Source organism: Sorex fumeus, unplaced genomic scaffold, assembly GCF_029834395.1.
Source record: "Sorex fumeus unplaced genomic scaffold, SorFum_2.1 ptg000003l, whole genome shotgun sequence".
Lineage (NCBI taxonomy): Eukaryota > Metazoa > Chordata > Mammalia > Eulipotyphla > Soricidae > Sorex > Sorex fumeus.
In genome coordinates, this window is record NW_026606060.1 from 41,610,081 (window position 1) to 41,630,930 (window position 20,850).

At 39.0% G+C, this 20,850-nt stretch overlaps 1 protein-coding gene across 1 annotated transcript in view; it reads right to left on the bottom strand.

Moving 5' to 3' along the window:
• Positions 1-20,850, bottom strand: part of CEP83 (centrosomal protein 83) — a 165,170-nt gene that overhangs the window by 5,128 nt on the left and 139,192 nt on the right. The window contains exons 11-14 of the mRNA XM_056116235.1: positions 16,398-16,473; positions 13,604-13,761; positions 11,306-11,435; positions 83-186 (exon numbers count right to left, since the gene is read on the bottom strand). Coding sequence (XP_055972210.1) covers positions 83-186; positions 11,306-11,435; positions 13,604-13,761; positions 16,398-16,473 — 468 coding nt within the window. The remainder of the gene's footprint in view (positions 1-82; positions 187-11,305; positions 11,436-13,603; positions 13,762-16,397; positions 16,474-20,850) is intronic.

A 20,850-nucleotide genomic window follows, 5' to 3' on the forward strand; every position in this document is an offset into this window, starting at 1 on the left:
TTATAAGGAAACAAAATATATTAACAAATTAAATTTGAGAGTATCGAAATACCAACACAGGGTATACACATACACACATTACCTATTTAACACCTGGTTTTCGGTTTCTAATTCTTCTCTCTTTGCCTCCAAGATTTCTACTTTCTCTTGAAGTCTCTTCAGTTTGTTTTCATGAAGAGATTTTCTCTAGAAAAAGAATGATATGAACAAATATATCAATACAATCTCCTACTTGAATAAGACAATGTATGGATATTATACTCTTCAAAAATTTTTAGAGATTAGAATTTTCAGACTACTAGGAACAAAGATTAGTTGATACAATTCTCATTGGAAATTGCAAATATAATAAACTTTGCATCTTCAATATGGCAAAAATTTAACAATATGAACAGAAATTAATAACTAAATTACATATAAGAAATTTATAAAGGGAAAGAATTATACTGACCTTGGCTACACCCATTAAAGAATAACAAGTCCTTCATTCTCTCCACATTAAAAGATGTCAAGTGTGTAAAGGAAACAAAATTTAAAAGGGAATAGAACAGAGGGCATAGTATTTGCCTTGCACACTGCTAACCCAAGTTCAATCCTAGGCACCCTATATGGCCCCCAAGCACCACCAGGAATGATGCCTGAGCACAGAGCCAGGAGTAAGCCCTGAGCACTGCTCTGGGTGTGGTTCCTAAACAAAGAAGGGAACAGAATTCAAACTTAAAAGCATGTTTATAATTGAAAAACTGCTAACAATGCAGTAAACTAAAGGATAAGAAATCAAAGATATACTATAAGGCCAGGAATGCAGCTCCATGGTTAGAACAGCTCCCTTGCAGGAGTGAAGGAATGAAGAAGGGAGGGAGAAAAGGAGAGGAGAGAAGGGGGAGAGAACGATGGATGTAACTCAGTTGAAAAGTACACTTTTCCATGGAGAGAGTGCGCAACAGGTAGGGTGCTTGCTTTCCACACAGCTGACATGGTTCAATCCCTGGTAGCCCATATGGTCCTGAGCCTTGCCAAAAGTGATCCCTGAGCACAGAGCCAGGAATAAGCCCTGAGCACCACCACACTCTCCCCCAAACAAGCATGGTTTTCTAACAACAACAACACGAAATTTAAGTTATATGCTATCAAAGTTAAAATTTTCTAATAATGTGAAAGAACCTATGTGTAATATAAACAGTACATTTTTTAAAAATTGCATTTTTAAAGACTTATAAACAGGTTTTTAAAAAGAAAATTCAATAGCTACATTAATTTTAGGTATCTTCTAACTCTTGTAATAGAAGTATATTAAGTTTATAGAAAATTGCAGGGGCCAGAGATACAGTTGGTAAAGTATTTGCTTTACACACAGCCAGTCTAGGTTCACTCCAGCACCACATATGGTTGATTTCCGCCAGGAGTGATCCCTAACCACAGAGTCAGGAGTAAGCCCTGAGAGCTGGGTGTGGTCCCAAAACCAAAACCTAAAAACCAAAAACAAGGAAAGAAAAATGCACACAACTTACATGTAAGGCAAAACGTAAAACCACTAAACAAATGTTGGTGTTCCAGATCACACAACATTGCCACACTCAAAGTGCTCCCTGTCCCTTATCAATCTCTCCCCACACTGTCCTCTGAAAAGTTAAACAACTAATTTATTCCCACAGCTATGGCTTGCTTAGGTTTTGCCTACTTTTGAATTTAATATGAGTAAAATCAGACTGTGGGTTGTTTTATAAAGGGCTTTTTTCCTTTGACTCAAATATTGCACCATTTATTCAAGTTTATTGCCTTCAGGTATGGTTTATTCATTTCCACATATTACATTATACTTATGAATTTTACAATTCATTATACTTCCCAGCTCAGTGGGAAGGGTCACCTGGGTGACTTCCAGCCGGGCAGTATGCTGCTCGGTGCTTTTCTCCTCATGCTTCTCTTCTTCGAGGACTCCAAGGCTGTCTGTGCCTCTCCTCCATAACATAGGGACCACCCTTCTCTAAGCACAAGGACACATGTACAGATATTCCAGGACACTTGGCTGTTCATTCATGGAGCCAGAACAAAAATGTCAACATATATTCTGCTGATTTTCTGTTTAATTTTGTTTACATGATTATGCCACGTTACTACATGGCACAGTCCATTTTGATGGCTATGTTGTCATAATACACCTTTTAATCATTTTCCTGATGAAAATTTGAGTTCTTTCTATTTTGAGACTATGATGAATAAAGTTTCAGGGTCCAGACCTGAACATAATATTATGGAAATTCTCATTAATCTTCAGTATCGACCCAGGAATCGGTCATAGAGTATACACTTAGGTTTTAGGTTAGTAGAGACCCCAAGTTTTCTAAAACAGCTCTAGTAATTACAAGACTACTAGAAGAGATCAGAGTTCCAATTGTCTGCCATCCTCCTCATCAGACTTAAGAATTTTAGATATTCTGGTATAGAGTAATATATCATTGTAGTTTTGATTTGTATTTCCCTCATATTTAATAGGATGAGTACCTTCTTAAGTGTAATGACCACTTAAGAGCAAAGGTATATAAACTTATTTGGCCTACTTCCCCATTTTCAGGAAAAAAAAAATCACTCACCAGCATCCCTGGACATTTACCTTGCTTAAACAGACAAAAAGCACCCACTCAATTACACCCAAGGATACCCTCTGGAACAGCCCCAGAATCAGCCACTTTGGGCAACTCTGTGCTAGATTACTGACTCTCAACTGAGGACAATATGGTTCCCTGGGAGCCCCCAGAATATTCCAAGATGGCCACAGGTGAAAACTGTAAATTCAAGCCACAGCGTAAGACTAGGGGCCATCTGGTACGATAGCCAGGGTGAGAGGAGCACAGGAAGGGGGACACGGTCAGACAAAGGCTGGAAAACACTGACCTAGGTCTCTTTCTGTGTGAAGTGCTGGTGTCAATATTTACTTCATTTCATCTGACTGCTTTAAATACCATTTATATATAGTTACCAAATCTTTATCTCTAGCCCAAATCCTCTTCCCTGAACTTCTGGTTCATGTATCTTCTAGGTATCTGCTCATGGAAGTCTGATGGACAACTCAAAAGTTTAAAAGCATCAAAGTCCAAACACACACTTTAATTTTATCCCCAAGCCTATCCCTTTCATATTCTTCCCCATGCCAACAAATAGTCACTGTTTTAAGCAGTTGCCCAACATCAATCACCTCTCATACCCTGCAGCCATCATAAACTCTCCATTTAAAATATAAACAGAATAGACCCTCTCCACCATTACTACTGCTACTTTACTGTAAGTCACATATCTTTCATCCAGACCACTAAAAAGCAGTCCAAGTCCTCTTTCACCCCTTTGCACAAAGAGACATTCTTTTAAGAATTAACTTAAACTGTATCACTTCTAGATTCGAAAGTCTTCAGTTTGTCTCCCTATCTCATTTAGAATAAAAACAAAAACCCAAACCTTAGCTGGCCTCCTCCTTTCTCTCTCCATTCCAATTACGCAGCTCTCCTTGAATTCCTTCAATATACCAAGTAAACCCCTAACCTTTTCTTTTACCCTCTATTCCCTCTATCTGAACCATCTTCCCTTCTTCCAGGTCTATCTGCTGAAATGCTGTTACCAGACTTCCTGGTATCCTAATAAAACAGCATCAAGTATTTGAATTGACTCCTCAAGTGCACATCTCCACATGTTTCTTTGTTTCCTACCCATTACTATGTCACCTCCTCAGTGCAGAGTCTTAATTTCTGTATTTTAGTGAATAAGACAGCATTTAGGTGCAGAAGAGGCACACACTCCATAAATCTGTTGAGTAAACTGGCTAAACTAATACAGAGAAACCTTAACAGTTGAAAGAGAACAGAATATGTGTTCCATGCTGGCTTATTATTTTGAATTAAAGTCAATCAGGGGCAAAGAGACCAAAGTGCTGAGTGGGAACCCAGGGTCCAATCCCTGGCACCTCAAAACCCGAGCAGAGAGCAGAAGTGGTCCTTTAAGTATATAAAGATGTGGCCCTAAATCTCAAAAACAAACCAACCAGACCCAAAACCTTGCTTACTCTGCCGGTGCAAGGATGCTCTGACCCTTTTTTGTTCCCCTGAAACCACATTCTCGTGTGAAATGTACCTGTGCTGACTGAATGAGAAGAGAGACAACCCTTCCTGTCTCCCTGACCCTTTGGGGTCCTGGTGTCACACCCACGAACTGCCCCGGGGCCATATATAAGCACACCACTAGCCTTGATCCAGAGACTCACAAATGAACCTCAAAATGGATTAGCTCCCTACAGAGATGTCCCTGGATCCAAATCATTTATATGTTTAGAATTCCAGGAGTGCACAGCCGCAAAAGTGGCAATGCAACCACTCATGGTATTCATAGTAAGTAACAGAAAATAAATTATCTAGAATCTGCTTGCGGCAGGCAGGCAAGAAAGGTGGTGGGAAAATTCAAAATAATGGTAGTGGGAAGGTGTAATGTGGTGGGATTGGTGTTGATATATTGAATGTAATCGATTAATATGAACAACCTTATGAAAATAAAATTTTAAAATAATGTTTAAAAAATAAAAGACTCTTTTTTGGGGGGGAGAGGGGTAAAGATGAGGTGGGGCCCACCCATGCTCAGGGGTTACTCCTGGCTCTGCATTCAGGAATCACTCCTGGAGGGATGCCAGGGATCTAACCCAGTTCAGCCACATGCAAGGCAAGCACCCTACCAGATGCACAATCTCTCTGGCCCCAAGAAAGATAACCCTTTTTACCAGAGATATAAAATCTGACACCAAGATGTGCCAGATATTTTCTCACTAATTTATTATCCCCAAGTTCAAATTTTTTTGTCTTATCATTTCTGCTTGCTTTAGTCACTTCTCTGGGCCATATCTTTTGGGATCCTATATGTAGGAAGGAAAAAGTTTTTCTCCTGTCACGTCAATTTAAATATTAGATCAAACAACCTAAAATGGAAGCAAGGAAAATTCTTCCACTCCTTACAAAGTGAAACATGTCTGAGTTAGGATATTAGCCATAGAAATAAATAAAAAGAGATAAGAGGAGGGTAAAGTGAGAGATGTTCTAAAGAAAGAAATCACAGTCCCCAGTGACTGTACTGGGACAGTGTTTCCCAAATAGCCATGTCCACCCAGAATCTCAGAACAAAAGTATGGTATAATGAATACAACTGGTCTTTGTTTCAGGTCCCTTGAAATTTCCCGAGTGCTAGGGGTTTCTTTTATAATCTATTACCAGACACTTTGCCCTCGCATCTAAGTTTATGCTAAAGAGAAAACTAGGGTGGAATAACCGAAGAGTATCGAGATGAGGTAGTCACTAGAAACACCAAATAATGAAACGGTGGAATATTTTAGCCTCATTCTTAGCCACCCCCCGCCCCGCCCCCCACACACACTTCTGGGCAGGCGAGAGGAATAAAGACTGATTTCTATAAGGACATTTTAAAAAATTCTTAATTTCTTCCCCTCTTTCACTGTATATGGTGCTTGCACACTCAGCCATGTGCCTGCTAGGGAGTTCTACTGCCTCAGTTGTGGGGGTTTCACATGTACTCACCAGAGCAAGCACTCAGAGTCAATGCACAGGGATTCAGCATGTGGTGCTTTCTAGGGGTCACTGTAGTGCTCGCACATGTGCCTGCCAGAGGTGGCACTTCCTGGCCTCTGGGGCTCACACATCTTTTTAGTTGTACTGATCCTTTAGTTGCGATACTTTTACACCTGGCAGTGATGTGGCCAGAAACCACTCTGCCAGGAATCAGAGATGGCAGAGCTGCCAAGATTGTGTTTGCCATATGTGAGACATCAGGATTTGAACACATGACCACATACTTGAGAGGCAGGAGCTCTAGCCCATGTTATTCCTCCAGACCCTACAAAAAAACTCTTGAGCAATGAAATCCCAAGAACTTGCAAGATTGTTGAACACAAGAATGTGCTAAGAAGGTAGTACCTCCAGCGTGGACACAGATACTTCGCCCTCTGCCCCTCTGCCCCCTCCCGATACCCTGCCCACACACCCCTTCCATTTGGTGCGTACCTTTTTGGGGAGTGGGGGAGGAGGCACAGCTGGTGGTGCTCAGGTACTTACTCCTGGCTAAGTACTCACGGCTCTCTCCTGGCGGGCTCCAGGGACCATATGGGGTGCTGAGGATCAAGCCTGGGTGGGCTGTGTGCAAGGAAAGTACCCTACCCACTATTTTATTGGTCTGGCCTCTCGTTTGGCTAGTTTCAGTTATATTTTTACTAAGTCTGTAAAAATAATTTAAATGTCTTCCTTAATTCTACTCTAGAGCTCTTCTAGAAATTACTGAGCCTGAGGAAGGGGCCACTGAAATCCCCAATTTAGAGCCAACTGTTCAGGGACTGCCATCTGACACAAGCAGTCCTGAGCACCTGAAGCCATTCAGGGATCTGACACAGGGTCAGAATTTAACTGCACATCGGACACAATTGTTGCAGTTCGGAGAACTGAAAAAGTGGTTGTGGGTGTTGGAAAACACTTCAGGGTGAGCCTATTTTGAAACTGAGTTGGTGTAGATCTAATCAAGTTAAGATGAGTTTGTGGTAGTCTCTACGCTTTATGTCTTTATAGAGCGAGATTTGGATACAACATCCAGGGAGAATACCCTGTGATGATAGAGGTAGAAAAATTAAGGTATGTGACTATAAATTAAGAGCACCAGAAAGGCTAGAGCAGCAAAGAGGAAGAACAAATGTTCCCCCAAAGCAAACTTTTGGCACTTGATTTTCTAACCTCCAGAACTAGAAGAGAATGCATTTATCTTACACAGTTTGCAGTAAACTGACTCTAAGTCTAGAAAACAAATACAATTATTGACCAAACTTGGGGAAAGGGAATTCTTAAGATGACCTGAACCTAAGATCTGAACCTAAGTGACTGGAACATCAGAGAAGAAACTGGCTATCAGGAGTTTCTGATAGCCAGTGTTTAATGGTATTCTGTTTTTGCTTCTTGGACCAAATCCAGCAGGTTCTGGGAGGATATCCTCATTTTAGTGCTAGGGAGACCACGTGGTGCTGGAAATCAAACCCAGCCTCATACGTACAAGGAAATAAATCTACCACTCAGCCACCTCCTGGCTTAAGAAATCATTTTAAATTTGATTGAGTAGTCTAATACAATCAGACGATGTTCACATGGATGCCTTGAAGGAGTAACGGAAAAAATCAAAAGAATACTGATGAGAGAGCCAAAATCCCCCATTTATTACCATCTACCTAAATTAAAAAAAAATTCTTTTCAATTTCTGAGGTACTTCTTATCCTGTCATCTAAAACCCCACCCTAGAGCTTCCACACCTATGACCAAGCCCCCCTTTCCTAATTTTAGTTCTAAGTCTTTTTTATTCTTTAGTTGAAATTACTCTGTGTCTAATTACGTACCTCATATCTCAATTACTCATCTCTCTGTACATTCTAATATTTTTAGGTATCTACACAGTGTCCTGATTCAGACAGATGTCTAGGATGTGTCTATATGGATACGCTGACATAACTTCATCTCCAGCATGCGTTTATCGAATATATCTTCTCTTCCAGCTGAAACATATTCCTCATCCTATCCTAACAATTCTACTAATATTTGATCCTAATAGAAAATATATCATTTTTTTTATTTGCCACCATATGCTATAAAAATTTTTCCTTCTGCACTTAATGGGAATCATCTCATTTTTATACCTCCAGCTCAAGTTCCGGACTTCTTAACTCATTTTAAACACTTCCAGGAGTGACTTCTTACCTCCTGTCACCTGGGAGTGACTGATACTATTTTCTGTTTGGAATTTTAGGGGTCCCTATCTAGGGCTACCCCAGGTACTTAAGTATTGTGTTCTGGGTTCACTTCTGGCATTGCTCAGGGGACCATGCAGTGCCCATGTTCCCTACATGCAAAGCATGTGCTCAGCCCAGTGAGCATCTCTGCAGTCCTGACAGCCTTTGCATGTTCGCCTCTTCAGTGAAGTGGCATGGCCATCAGCCATTAGTCATGGCCTCTACTTTTCCCTCAGTATATAAGAGACTGCTGGGTCACCCAGCACATTCTATACATTTTAAAAACTTTAAGACTACGGTTCATTTCTTTTTCAAAAACCATTCATAATAGTATTGAGGACAGTTACTCGATATAATATTTATATAGATACTGATATCTAGCATATAGACATATCTAGCATATAGATACAGTATCTATACTTTAGGGGTACATACTTAGAATAAAAATAACAAGTTTTCATTTCAAGTGCCTCAAAAAAGCAAAGCACAACTCACTCTGTTATAACAAGAGATCTCTCTTCTTACATCTACTTCAATAGCGTGTGAGGAAAGATATACAGAGAAGTCATCAATCAATCACAGAGTGTACCCCAACTCAAGATACCTAGTTAAGCCCTTTCTACAGACCAACAGAGCAAAACAACACGACAAAGACTCTACCTAAAAACATTCACTTAAAAATGACAGAAGATTCATGATCAGGATCTTGCAGCTGTAAATAAACGTATTCAGATGGCAGTCAGCCATTTTATCTAGTCTGGAGTGAGGAGTGAATAAAGCTGCTACACCCCTAGTTATGAGAATCTCTCACAGGAAGTAAATCTAAACAATTGTGATTTCTGCCCACATATCTTGAAACTAAGTTGTAACTTCATTAAAAAGTTATTTTTATCATATAATGAATATAAAAATCTGGCATATTCTGCCATTATAAATTATGCCATAAAATACTATAACCAAAATTTTCTTTCCTTTTCATTTTGTTTGTGGGAGAAAACATTCCAGACAATTATCAGCACCCCTAGATGGCAATGCTACTTCGACTCAGTGGTGCAATGATGGGGGCCATTAGGACCACACCTGGCAATGTTCAAGAGCCACAGCAAAGCAGTGCTGAGGGTGGGGAGTGAGAGGGACAGGGACCAAATCTGGAGACTTGTGCATATACAGCATACAACTAGCTTTCTCTGAGTTTCCATAACAAAAATTCTTATGCAGAAGTGTTATCTTTAACTAGAATGGAAAAGGGTTCAAGTTAAAACTGATTTTTATAATGACTGTATTGCCAAAGGAGATAAAACTTGTAGATCACGGCTACAATGAAACGAAAAACAATGAAAGATTTGGAATTAAAGAAAGCAGCAACTAGAGTTCTTGTACAGAAAGAATACATTATTGAAAATAGAAAAATATTGGTTTTATGTTGTAGTATAAGGTCCTACTAGTCAAGTGATCTAGCTACCTACCATTTATTTCAGTTTCCTAAACTTTTAAGTTTCTGTAGAAAGCTATCTGTATGCTAAAAATCAATCCTGGCCCTAAAACGATACACACTTACAGGTCTTCTATAGTATTCCTATATCACACATCCTATATCACATGCTTATCTAGTTTGAATAAAATTATAAAGCTTCTTAAACAGTGTTCTACATGATAGAACAGCTCTGGGTCAAAATTTTTCACTAAATTAACATTTTCCTGGGGCAGCGGAGATAGCTCAAGCAGGACTGCCCACCATGTACAAGGACCCAAGTTTGGTCCCCAGCACTGCAAGGTTCCCCAACCACCACACCAATGGGTGTAAATACTGACCCATTAGACCCACAACCATAAGTCCAAGCATTACAAGGAGTGGCCAAGCCCTAGGACTCCAGAGCACCACTAGGTATGATCCCTAGAGAAAAAAATGTTCACCTAGGGTCCCAGTAGTAATAGAAGGTGCTTCACAAGGCTCTTAAAACATCACTTCATCCCTTCTTTCTGGTCTACCTATGATTAGTTAGTTGATAATCTCTCTCACCACTGGATGTCACTTTTGCTCCAAAAGAGTCAACCCAAAGTAACCTTAGTAATTAGTAACTGATTTCAAAGACATTTTAAAAAGCCTCAATACAAACATTTCTCTGTGAAAATTAGAATCAATTCTTACAATGTCCAGTAATCTTCAGTCAAAATCTGGATTCATTTGTTTCGTATAAGTAGGATTTCTGAATCATTTTATGTCAGGATTATCCCAAGACATAACCTTTTTTTTTTTGCTAAAATCCCAATAATATTCATACACTGCTCAGTAGTTCATGGACAGAAAGAGAAGTAATGTTTACCAGAAAATCAGCAAAACACAAGTGTTCTCATTTGAGTACAAAATACTGGAATTCTCATATAGTATAACCATTTTTTAAAATCTCAATGTCATACTATTTTTAGCACTATGACAAGTGAAAAGCAACAGGCAGAAACAAAAGAAGTAGATAAGTGATAACTTTCAAACAACTCAGTTTGTGACTTGCAACTATAAGGACACTTTTGATAACTAAGCTTAATTCTAATTAGGATATATGACAAATTGTATCCTTGGGTTTCCAAATTCAGACTATATGAATGAAACGGTTCTCTCAGGCCCACATAAACAGGTACCTTTTCCACTAAACAAAACAGATATGAAGAAATTGGTATGTCTATGCACAGAAACACTTTCCTCTCATAATATGTTATCACCTCTCCATGACAATGCCATTACTAAGGGCATTTATCAAATGCAGATATGTGAGATCATTTGTGGAATTTAAAAAATACCACCCCTGTCACACTCCCCCCAGCCCCCATACCCTCAGCCATAATCTGGGTGAAAATAACTGCTGACTCACTAACACATGAGTCAAGGCTACTGATGAAGCCATGCTACAGTCCTTGGGTCTGAAGAAGTAGAAAAGTGTCTTAAACCTCTGACTTAGGTGATTCATCTAATTGCATCATTTCCATAATGCTCTGGACTATTTCCAGGAAAGAAGAGTTTTAGGTTCTGGAGAAAACAGGCCAACAAAGGTGAAGCTTAGAAAGAATCAAGGTTATGGTAAGGTCGGGGCATTTTTAGATTCCAGCTCCTTCTGGAACAAAAAGAAGCTTGCTCCTATGTTCCTGAATAGAAAACAAGATATTTAAAAGACAAAAACAATGATGTGTCAGTTGAATCCGGGTGATCACCGATTAAGTATAAAAGGTATTAAATGATCTGGATGGGCAGGCCTGAAAATTTTATCACCAAAATACGTTCAATGTGGAAAAAAAATGTACATTGGCTTTCGAACAACTGACTTGCAGACCAAATTCAAAAATAAACCTGTTGAGCAGTCTGAATTTGCCAATTTATATCTGCAAGGTTAACAGCAAAATAAGTTTAAATATCAAATAAAACATACCATTGAAATCTGTTGTACATTTTATTATCTGAAAATAGTTAAATCTTATAAAGAAATCACTGTAGTAAGAAGCACTTGCCTTTTTCTGGGCAATGGCAGCTCGCTGCAGTTTCTCTTTAGCTTGATTATACTTTTCTTCTCTGTCTGTAATGCGCTCATGAAGTTTGTGCTTTTCTTCCAACCACTGTATCTGTTTCTCTTCCACTGTCCTACCAGGAAAAGACACATGAAAAACATGCACGTTAATTCTAAGTATTAAACAGATGCCACCACTAGTATAAACAAACTCACCACCTGCTTCACCACATCCTTAATTATCCAACCGCAGGCATGCTAGCCTGGCTCCACATTTGCTAATACTTCTACTCCTGCATGCTTCTTACAAGCCCAAGAGTTTACTTAGCAGTATAGATGTCAGTAATTTTGCACACTGACCCTGTAAGTGAAGCATGACCATCATCTCCATTTTATAGATGAGGAAACTGAGGATTCGAATAGTTAAATAATTTATTTAAAAACTTACACTCAATTAATGACGGGACAAAGACTTTATAACCCACTCTGAAACATGATATCCAACAAGCTACAAACATTTTGACCAATAAAATTAGTTAAAAATCAACCAGGGGTGCCAGAGATGTAGCTTAGTGGTAGATGCTAAAACAAACAAATCCAGGTATGTAAGTCTTTACAAAGTATGTTTTCTAGCTAGAATAAAACTCATATTTTGTTATTGTTTGCTTTGGGGCCACACCCCATTGTGCTCAGGGCTTACACCTGGCTCAGTACTCAGGGATCACACTCCTGGTGCTGTTTGGGAACCATATGGGATCAAATCCAGGCAGGCCTTACACTAGCTTCTGGTCCCCATACAATTCTATTTTAAAGTAACATCATACCTGGTATCTTTAAAGTTCTCCTATATACGTTAAATGACTTTCAGAATTTTTACGAGAGGCACTACAAGTGAGCAGAAAAATACTCAAAAAAGTTAGATTTTCAATTCTTTACCTGGTATCAAACTCACTTTCTATTGACCTATAATACAGTCATTTCCTGCTATATAAAATGTTATTAATAACATCAGAAAGAAATGATAAATTACTTAATTTTAATAGCTATACTATAAGTAAATGTTGTTTTTTTTCCCTTGGCGGTGTTGGAAATCAAACCCAGGGCCTCACAGAGGCAAAGCAAATGCTTTATCACTGAGCTACATCTTCGACCCTGTCACTGAAATTCTTAAATACATTTCAATCAAGCCCTTGAAGATTCCAAGATATAAATTTCTATACTTTGCAAAACACAAATAATTTCAACTCATGGAATGTCACAACACATTTTGAATACATCTTGCTAACTTCCTTTTATTGAAATTCAACCACATACATAAAACTATGGACATGCCCTAAAAATATGAATTAACAGGGGCCAGGGATGGTGTTGGAACACTAAAAGCTTGAAACAACTGTATAATGAACAACTTTGTAAATGTATGTTTTTAATATAAAAAACACAAAAAAGTAGAGGTTAGGGGGTTAGCACAAAGGATCGGAGCACATGCTGTGTGCTCTGTGTACAAGGCTCCAAGTTTCATCTTCAGCACCACTGACTCCTAAGCACAACTGGACCCAAGCGTTCAACCATCTCATCCTCAATTACCAAGAACCCTTGGGAGTGCACCAGCATCCCCTGAGCATTGCTTTGGAGCCCCCCCCAGACACACACACACACACACACACACACACACACACACACACACACACGCGCGCGCGCACACATACACACAAATTAACAGAAAAACTGAAGGAAAAAAAGTTTGATGTGTGTGTGTGTCAATTCAGCCTTCAGGAGAACAAATTAGAAAAAATAAGTTTTATGGATTCAAATAAAAACATACTAAGATGCTAAAAACTAGAAAACAATAAAACTGCAATTTTCCATGCTGTCTAAACAAATTCTCCACAAAGGGTCTTCTTTATAGGCCAGGGAGCTGGCTCAAAGGGCTTAAGCACAAGCTTTGCATGCAGGAGCCCTGGGGGCAATCTTCAGCTTGAGTTAGTGCCCTGGGGACCATGGAAGTGGGGAACCACTGGGAGCAGCCTCCCGGGGCTGTGGGGTGCATCTTCTCTTAAAAGGACCTGTTTTTTTTTTCCGCTAAAAGTTTTCCTGCCAGCCCCGCCCCTGGCAACAATTTTTGAGTTCATAAAGCTCAATCTCTCGAAATATAAAGTAGATTAAGACCTGCACACAACAGTTAACAGGGATTTGCAACTTGTTCCCCAAACCATTCAACACTGGAATCATTATTAAAACACATAAACATATTTAATATAGCAGAAAGAAGAAACAGTACATAGAAAAGAACAAACTCTACTTTTCAACTTCTATTTGTGCTTTTTCGGCTTGGCTTCTCAAATGTCGGCACTCATGTTTTAATCTCTCCACCGTTTCCTTCAGAAGTTGGTTTGAATTCAATAACTCATTCTCTGACTGTGTAAGTGATGTCACTTGCATCTGCAAATTACTGATTTGCTTAAAAAGAAAAGAAAAAAATAATTCAGAAGGCCACTAAACAAAAGTAGTCTTAAGAGTGTGTGAGAATAAGTATCTCCCCTTACAACAGCAACAACAAACTGATGGGCCACTGAGAATAACTTAAGTGAAAAAATAAACCGCAGCATATCAGATCATTTCTTAATATGGCTGGAAGTTATCAAGACCCACATTTTTTAGTCTACCACTGAGTCCTTCTTGTTTTCTCCAAATAAGCAAGACAGAATAGGTATTAGGAGTGGGGAAAAGAATAATTAAGAAGTGAGCAGAGAGGCAGGAAAGGAGACTCCTGCTGCCTCCTAGAAATGAACCAATTTTAAAAGCAGGTCAGCCGGGCAAGTTGCTAAGAAAATACATTCTCCCGTTCCTAAGTATTCTGTCATGAATTACTCTACTGGGAGTTCCACTCTTTGAACAGTCAGGAATCAAAAACACAGGAAAGATCATTCTTAAATTGTCCTGAGACTCTTCTGCGCATTCTATACATACAGTGCTGGGCAGAAGAAAGACTCTCTGAGAAACCTAATGAGTAGCAAGGATTTCTTGATCTCTAGAGTCATTTATCAAAACTACAAAAACTCACCCAGGCTTAGTCTTCATCCCAATTCATTTTTGTCTGAGAGAACTTTTTCTGATTAAAAAAAATACTAGCTAATTATTCAACTACAGATTAACAGGCTTAGGAAGGTTCATGATGTTTTTTAACTTCCATTCAGATAATCTTCACTTGGGACAGTTTTACCTACTTCCTCCTTAAGGAATTTCACCAATAAGCAAGTCCTTATTTTTCTTGAACGGTTTTTAAACCTCTCTTAGTCATTCTCTGAGAGAAGAGAAATCTCACAGCAAAGACAGATAGGAGACTCAGGGATCAGAAAAACAATTATGAGACTCAAGACTCAAAAGTAACATCTTTATACAACAGATTAAATAAACATGAGTTAGTTCTGTTACTTCCTGATAGTAGCAAAATAAACCAAGACACTCTACAAAGTAGCTATCAAGTAAAATAGTAGAATCAAAGAAAATATTATTCTCTTTTAGGACGAATTTCACCATGAAGAATTATTAACTTTTTATTTCCTAACTGGAGTTGTAAATATTAAATCTGTACTACAGCTGAGTAAGCAACTTTCAGGAAGCTTCATACTTCTTCCAGCTAAATGATGGCTGAAAGCCCAAGGACAATGATCATAGAGAGCTTATTCCAGAGAATCAAACATTATTTTCTCCTAGTTGAGACACAAAGGAGCGATAGCACAGCGGTAGGGCATTTGCCTTGCATGCAGCCAACATGGCTGACCTGAGTTCGAGTCCTCCACCCCTCTCGGAGAGCCCGGCAAGCTACCGAGAGTATCTCGCCCACACGGCAGAGCCTGGCAAGCTCCCCGTGACATATTCGATATGCCAGACACAGTAACAACAAAGTCTCCAATGGAGACGTTACTGGGCCCGCTCGAGCAAATCGACGAACAACGGGAAGGCCTTTACCTTTACCTTTAGTTGAGACACAGAAGCCATACTATATATGCAAAGCAATTTCAGCTGCATGCAAGCATAAATCCTAAAAATAGAATGTTCACTAATTTATAATTTAAAAGGGTAAAAAAAGAAAAAAGAATTCAGGAAAGCATGCTTTTTTGTGCATTTATATTATTCCAAAACCGAGATAATTAAAATATATTTTTTTCTACAACATAACTCTTAGATTTCATAAGAATATAATAAATATCACATGGGGTAAGGACATAAGTCAGGGGCTGGAGAAAATTGTACATGGATTAAGGCACATGCCTTGCATGCACCTGACCCTAGTTTGATGCCTGGTACATGCGACATGGTCCCCAAACATCACTGATACAGCCCTGGAGGTCCCCTAGCTAGGCTGGTTGTGGCCCTGGAGGTCCCTAAGCACCACAGGGTAGCATTACAGGAGCCTGGATCCCAGCACTCAACCTTCCAGCCTAGTTGGTTGAGAATCAAGAGGAATCCAATAATTATAAAATGTAAGTCAATCACAGGAATGATTGAACCTGGATGATCATTCTATTCCATTTCATAAATTACAATATGAAAATACAGTCCTTCACAATTTTTGAAATAGTAATCACAGGCTATAGCATATACATATCTTAAGAAAATTGGCGAGTAGGAAGGAAGTTTTCTCACTACAGCGTCAAGAAGTTTAAACCTTTAACTTTTTCTTTATAATCTTATCTAACTGGACATTATATTTTCAGAAAGCTGATATGTAAAATTTCAATAACAACTCAAAACAGAGATTTAGAACAAAAAGCATTAAAAAAAACTTTAAAAAAAAAAGGCAGAGCTGAAGCCATACTCAGCATGCACAAAATTCCAAGTCTGATTCCTGACAATCCTTGCCACCTCTCCCCCCATCCCATCCCGCCAACTCAGTTGGGGTGGTTATGGTGGCCCTCAGAGAACTGCCTTCAAAGTTCCCCTGAAAAAAAAAAAACAAAAAACCCTAATAACAGGGCCAGGGATGTGGCTCCACGACAGACTCCATGCTGCACTATGTGAAACTCTGGGTTCAATTCCCAACACTATAAAACACACCAGAAAACTGAAGCAGAATGGGTCAGCAATCATACCTCTTTTAGGTCCAAATTTTCACTTTTTTCTTTCTCAGCATTTTCTATATCCAGAGCTTGCTGTTGAAGTTTTAACCTAAAAAATCACAGCCCAACAAACATTATTAAAAATCCACAGGTTATATATTTCACTGAATTAGACAATCATTTTACTGAATGCTCTGACTCCAGACATCTGTATCCATATATAAGTAAAATGTAAATATATGATTTTGCCATGAAAATGGAATGAAGAATATGAGAAATTAAGTCCATCTAGGGAGATAAGAGAATACTACATGGAGATAAAAATCCAAGGGTTGGATTCTGATAAATGTAGGATGATCTGAAGAAATAGTTTTAATAGAAGACTGTATGTCACTAAGGCATCAGAAAGCAGTCCAGTTGGTTTTTTTTTTTTAAAACACCACTTTACAGCCATATGATACCTTAAAATTTACAATATGGGTGCCGGTCTTCTTCCCCTCCCACATCAGTCAATCCGCCAGTATTCGAATATGAGACTTGGCTTTCTCCACGCAAGCGCCCAGGCGTCCTCTAGGAACCTGGGATGACGGCATCCCTGAGCCTCTTCCTGTTCGTCCGCAACACAGTGCCAGTCTTCTTCCCGTCCCAACTAGTACCCCCACATACACCAGGTACCCGTGGGGGCGTACTTTAGTCATAGCAAGAAACCTAGTGTAACATCTCAGTCCCCATACCTCCACACCAACTTAAGAAACAACACAAATCCCCACCACGTGGGGAGGACAATGAAAAGAGTCCAGAAGCCTCACTAGGTGCTACTCACTTACAGGACCTCTCTGAGAAAGAATTCAGATATGAATAATCAAGATGTTAATGAACTCAATGAAACTGTCAGACAGATATCCAGTAATATGACAGAAACAATTGAGAAATTACGAGAAGAAATGAGAGCAGAAATTGGAAAACTACGCATAGAAATGTCAAGAATAAAAGATGCCATAGATGAAATAAAAAACTCAGTGTATGCCCTCAACAGTAGAATAACCACAGCGGAAGACAGAATCAGTGAGCTAGAAGATCAGCTGCACCAAGCCAACAGGCAAGAACAAACAATGGCAAGAGACTTCAAAATAGCTCTAGAGTGAATCAGAGTCCTAGAAGATGATTCTAAGAGGAAGAACATTAGAATCATCGGAGTACCAAAAGCTCAAGGAAACAATCCCAATGAAAAAGCCATGGTCAAACAAAACATTGCTGAAAAATTCCCAGAGCTGGACAATGCATCCATTCAGATTCAAGGAGCCTGAAGGGTGCCAGGTGAAAGAGACCCTAACAAAAACACTCCAAGACATATCATAGTTAGAAACATGGATGCCGGTGATAGAGACGCAATACTAAAAGCAGCAAGGTCAAAGAAGGAAATCACATACAAAGGAGCAACCCTTAGATTCACAGCAGACCTATCAGAGGAACCCCTCCAAGCCCAAAGGCAATGGTGGGATACAGTGAAAAAAACTCAGTGAAATAAACGCTTCACCAAGAATACTCTTTCCGGCTAAACTCTCACTCAAACTCGAAGGAACAGTACACTATTTTTTGGATAAACAGCAGCTTAGGAACTTAATAGACTCAAAAAACAAACCTAAAAGAAGGGCTAAAGGAACTACTATAAGACAAGACAAATCCTAAAAGCACAACAGACCCAAACAGAAAAATGACACAAAACCCCATAACAATAATTTCTCTCAACATCAAGGGTCTAAATTCACCAATTAAGAGACACAGAGTGGCAAAATGGATTCAAAGACAGAACCCAACATTCTGCTTCCTACAAGAAACTCATCTGAACAGTCAGGGCAAACACAGACTCAAAGTTAAAGGGTGGAAAACAATCCTGCAAGTAAACAGCTCCCTCAAAAAAGCTGGGGTGGCCATACTAGTATCCGACGACATAAATATCAGGTTGAAAAAGATTAGAAGGGACAGCGAAGGCTATTTTCTATTGATCAAGAGATACGTACAAAGGAAGAAATTACACTCTTAAATGTATACACACCTAATGAGGGAACAGCTAAATATTTAAAACAACTGCTAACAGATATTAAGGAGGACATTGCTAGCAACACAATAGTAGCTGGAGACTTCAATATCGCCTTATCACCTCTGTATAGATCAACAAGAACAAAACTGAGCAAGGAAAGTTTGAAAGAATAGAAGAGAGGGCTTATAGACCTATACAGGACTTCACACCCCAAAAAGAAAGAATACACATTCTTCTCCAGTGCACACGAAACATTTTCAAAAATAGACCATGTGCTAGGACACAAAACGTACCTCAAGATAATCAGGAATACAATCTTTTCAGACCACGATGCACTGAGAATAAAGGTGAATCACACACAGACATGGAGAACCAAATAGAACACCTGGAAATTCAACAACTCAATGTTGAAAAACAATGAGACAGGAAGGAAGTCAAGGACAAAATCAAAAAGATACCTGGAAGCAAACGAGAATGAAGACACGAACAACCAGAACCTATGGGCTGCAGCGAAAGCCGTGTTAAGGGGAAAGTTTATAGCTCTGCAAGCATTTCTCAGGAAGGAAGAAAGGGCCCGCATAAACAACTTGACTTCACAACTCAAAATTTTAGAAAAGGATCAACAGAAGTAGCCCAAATCAGGCAGAAGGAAAGAGATCATAAAACTTACAGCAGAAATCAATGACATAGAAACAAACAAACAAACAAACAAACAAAACAATCCGAAAGATCAATGAAACCAAGAGCTGGCTCTTCGAGAAAATAAACAAGATAAACCACTAGCAAGACTCACAAAGAGAGAGAGAGAACCCTAATAAACCGAATCAGAAATGAGAAGGGGTATATCACACAGAAACCAAAGAAACTTAAAAGATCATCAGAGACTACTTTGAAAGTCTGGATGCCACAAAACAAGAGAAACTAGAAGAAATGAATAAATTCCTGGATTCCTATATTCTCCCAAGGCTGAATCAAGAAGATCTAGAGTACCTGAATAGACCTATTAACATTAAGAAAATTGAAACTGTAATCAAAAGTCTTCCCAAAAACAAAAGCCCAGGTCCAGATGGATTCACTAGCGAATTTTTCCAAACATTTAAAGAGGACCTATTGCCAGTTCTTCTCAAGCTTTTTCAGGAAATTGAAGAAACAGAAAATCTCCCAAAGAGTTCTATGAAGCCCATATCTCTCTAATACCAAAAGGAAACAAAGACATCACAAGAAAAGAAAACTACAGGCGATATCACTGCTGAACACGGATGCAAAGATTCTCAACAAAATACTAGCAAATAGAATTCAAAAACTCATCAAAAAGATGATACATCATGACCAAGTGGGATTCATTCTGGGGATGCAAGGATGGTTTAACATTCGGAAATCAATCAACATAATCCATCGTATCAAAAAAAGAAAAGATAAAAACCATATGATCATATCAATAGATGCAGAGAAAGCATTTGACAAGATCCAGCACCCGCTTATGATGAAAACCCTCTCCAAAATGAGTATAGAGGGGACTTTCCTCAATATAGTTAAAGCCATCTACCACAAGCCCTAAAGCAAACATCATCCTCAATGGGGAAAAACTCAGAGCCTTCCCTCTAAGATCAGGGACGAGACAAGGATGCCCACTCTCTCCACTGCTGTTCAATATAGTACTGGAAGTACTTACAATAGCAATTAGGCAAGAAAAAGATATTAAGGGCATTCAGGTAGGAAATAAAGAAATCAAGCACTCACTAGCTGCAGATGATATGATATTATACTTAGAGAACCCTAAAACCTCTACCAAAAAACTTCTAGAAACAATAGATTGTATAGTAAAGTTGCAGGCTATAAAATCAATATCCAAAAGTCCATGGCTTTCCTATATGCAAATAGTGAGAGAGAAGAAAGTGACATGAAAAAAACAATCCCATTCACAATTGGTCCCCCAGAAAATCAAGAACCTATGAATCAGTTTAACTAAGAAATTAAAGGACCTGTACAAAGAAAACTACAAAACGCTACTTCAGGAAATAAAAGAGGACATGAGGAAAGAGAAAGAAATCCCCTGCTCATGGATCGGGAGAATTAACATTGTCCAAATGATAATACTTCCCAAAGCATTGTACAAATTCAGTGCGATCCCTATAAGGATACCCGTAACATTCTTCTAAGAAATGGAGCAAACACTCCTGAAATTCATATGGAACAATAAGCCCCCACGAATAGCTAAAGCAATTCTTAAGAAAAAGAAAATAAGAAGAATCAAACTCCCTAACTTCAAACTCTACTACAAAGCAGTAATAATTAAAACGGCATGTTATTGGAAAAAAGGCAGAGCCCCACACCAATGGAACAGGGTTGAATACACTGACATCTCCCCCCAAACATATGATCATCTAATCTTTGATAAGGGAGCAAGAAATGTGAAATGGAGCAAGGAAAGCCTCTTTAACAAAC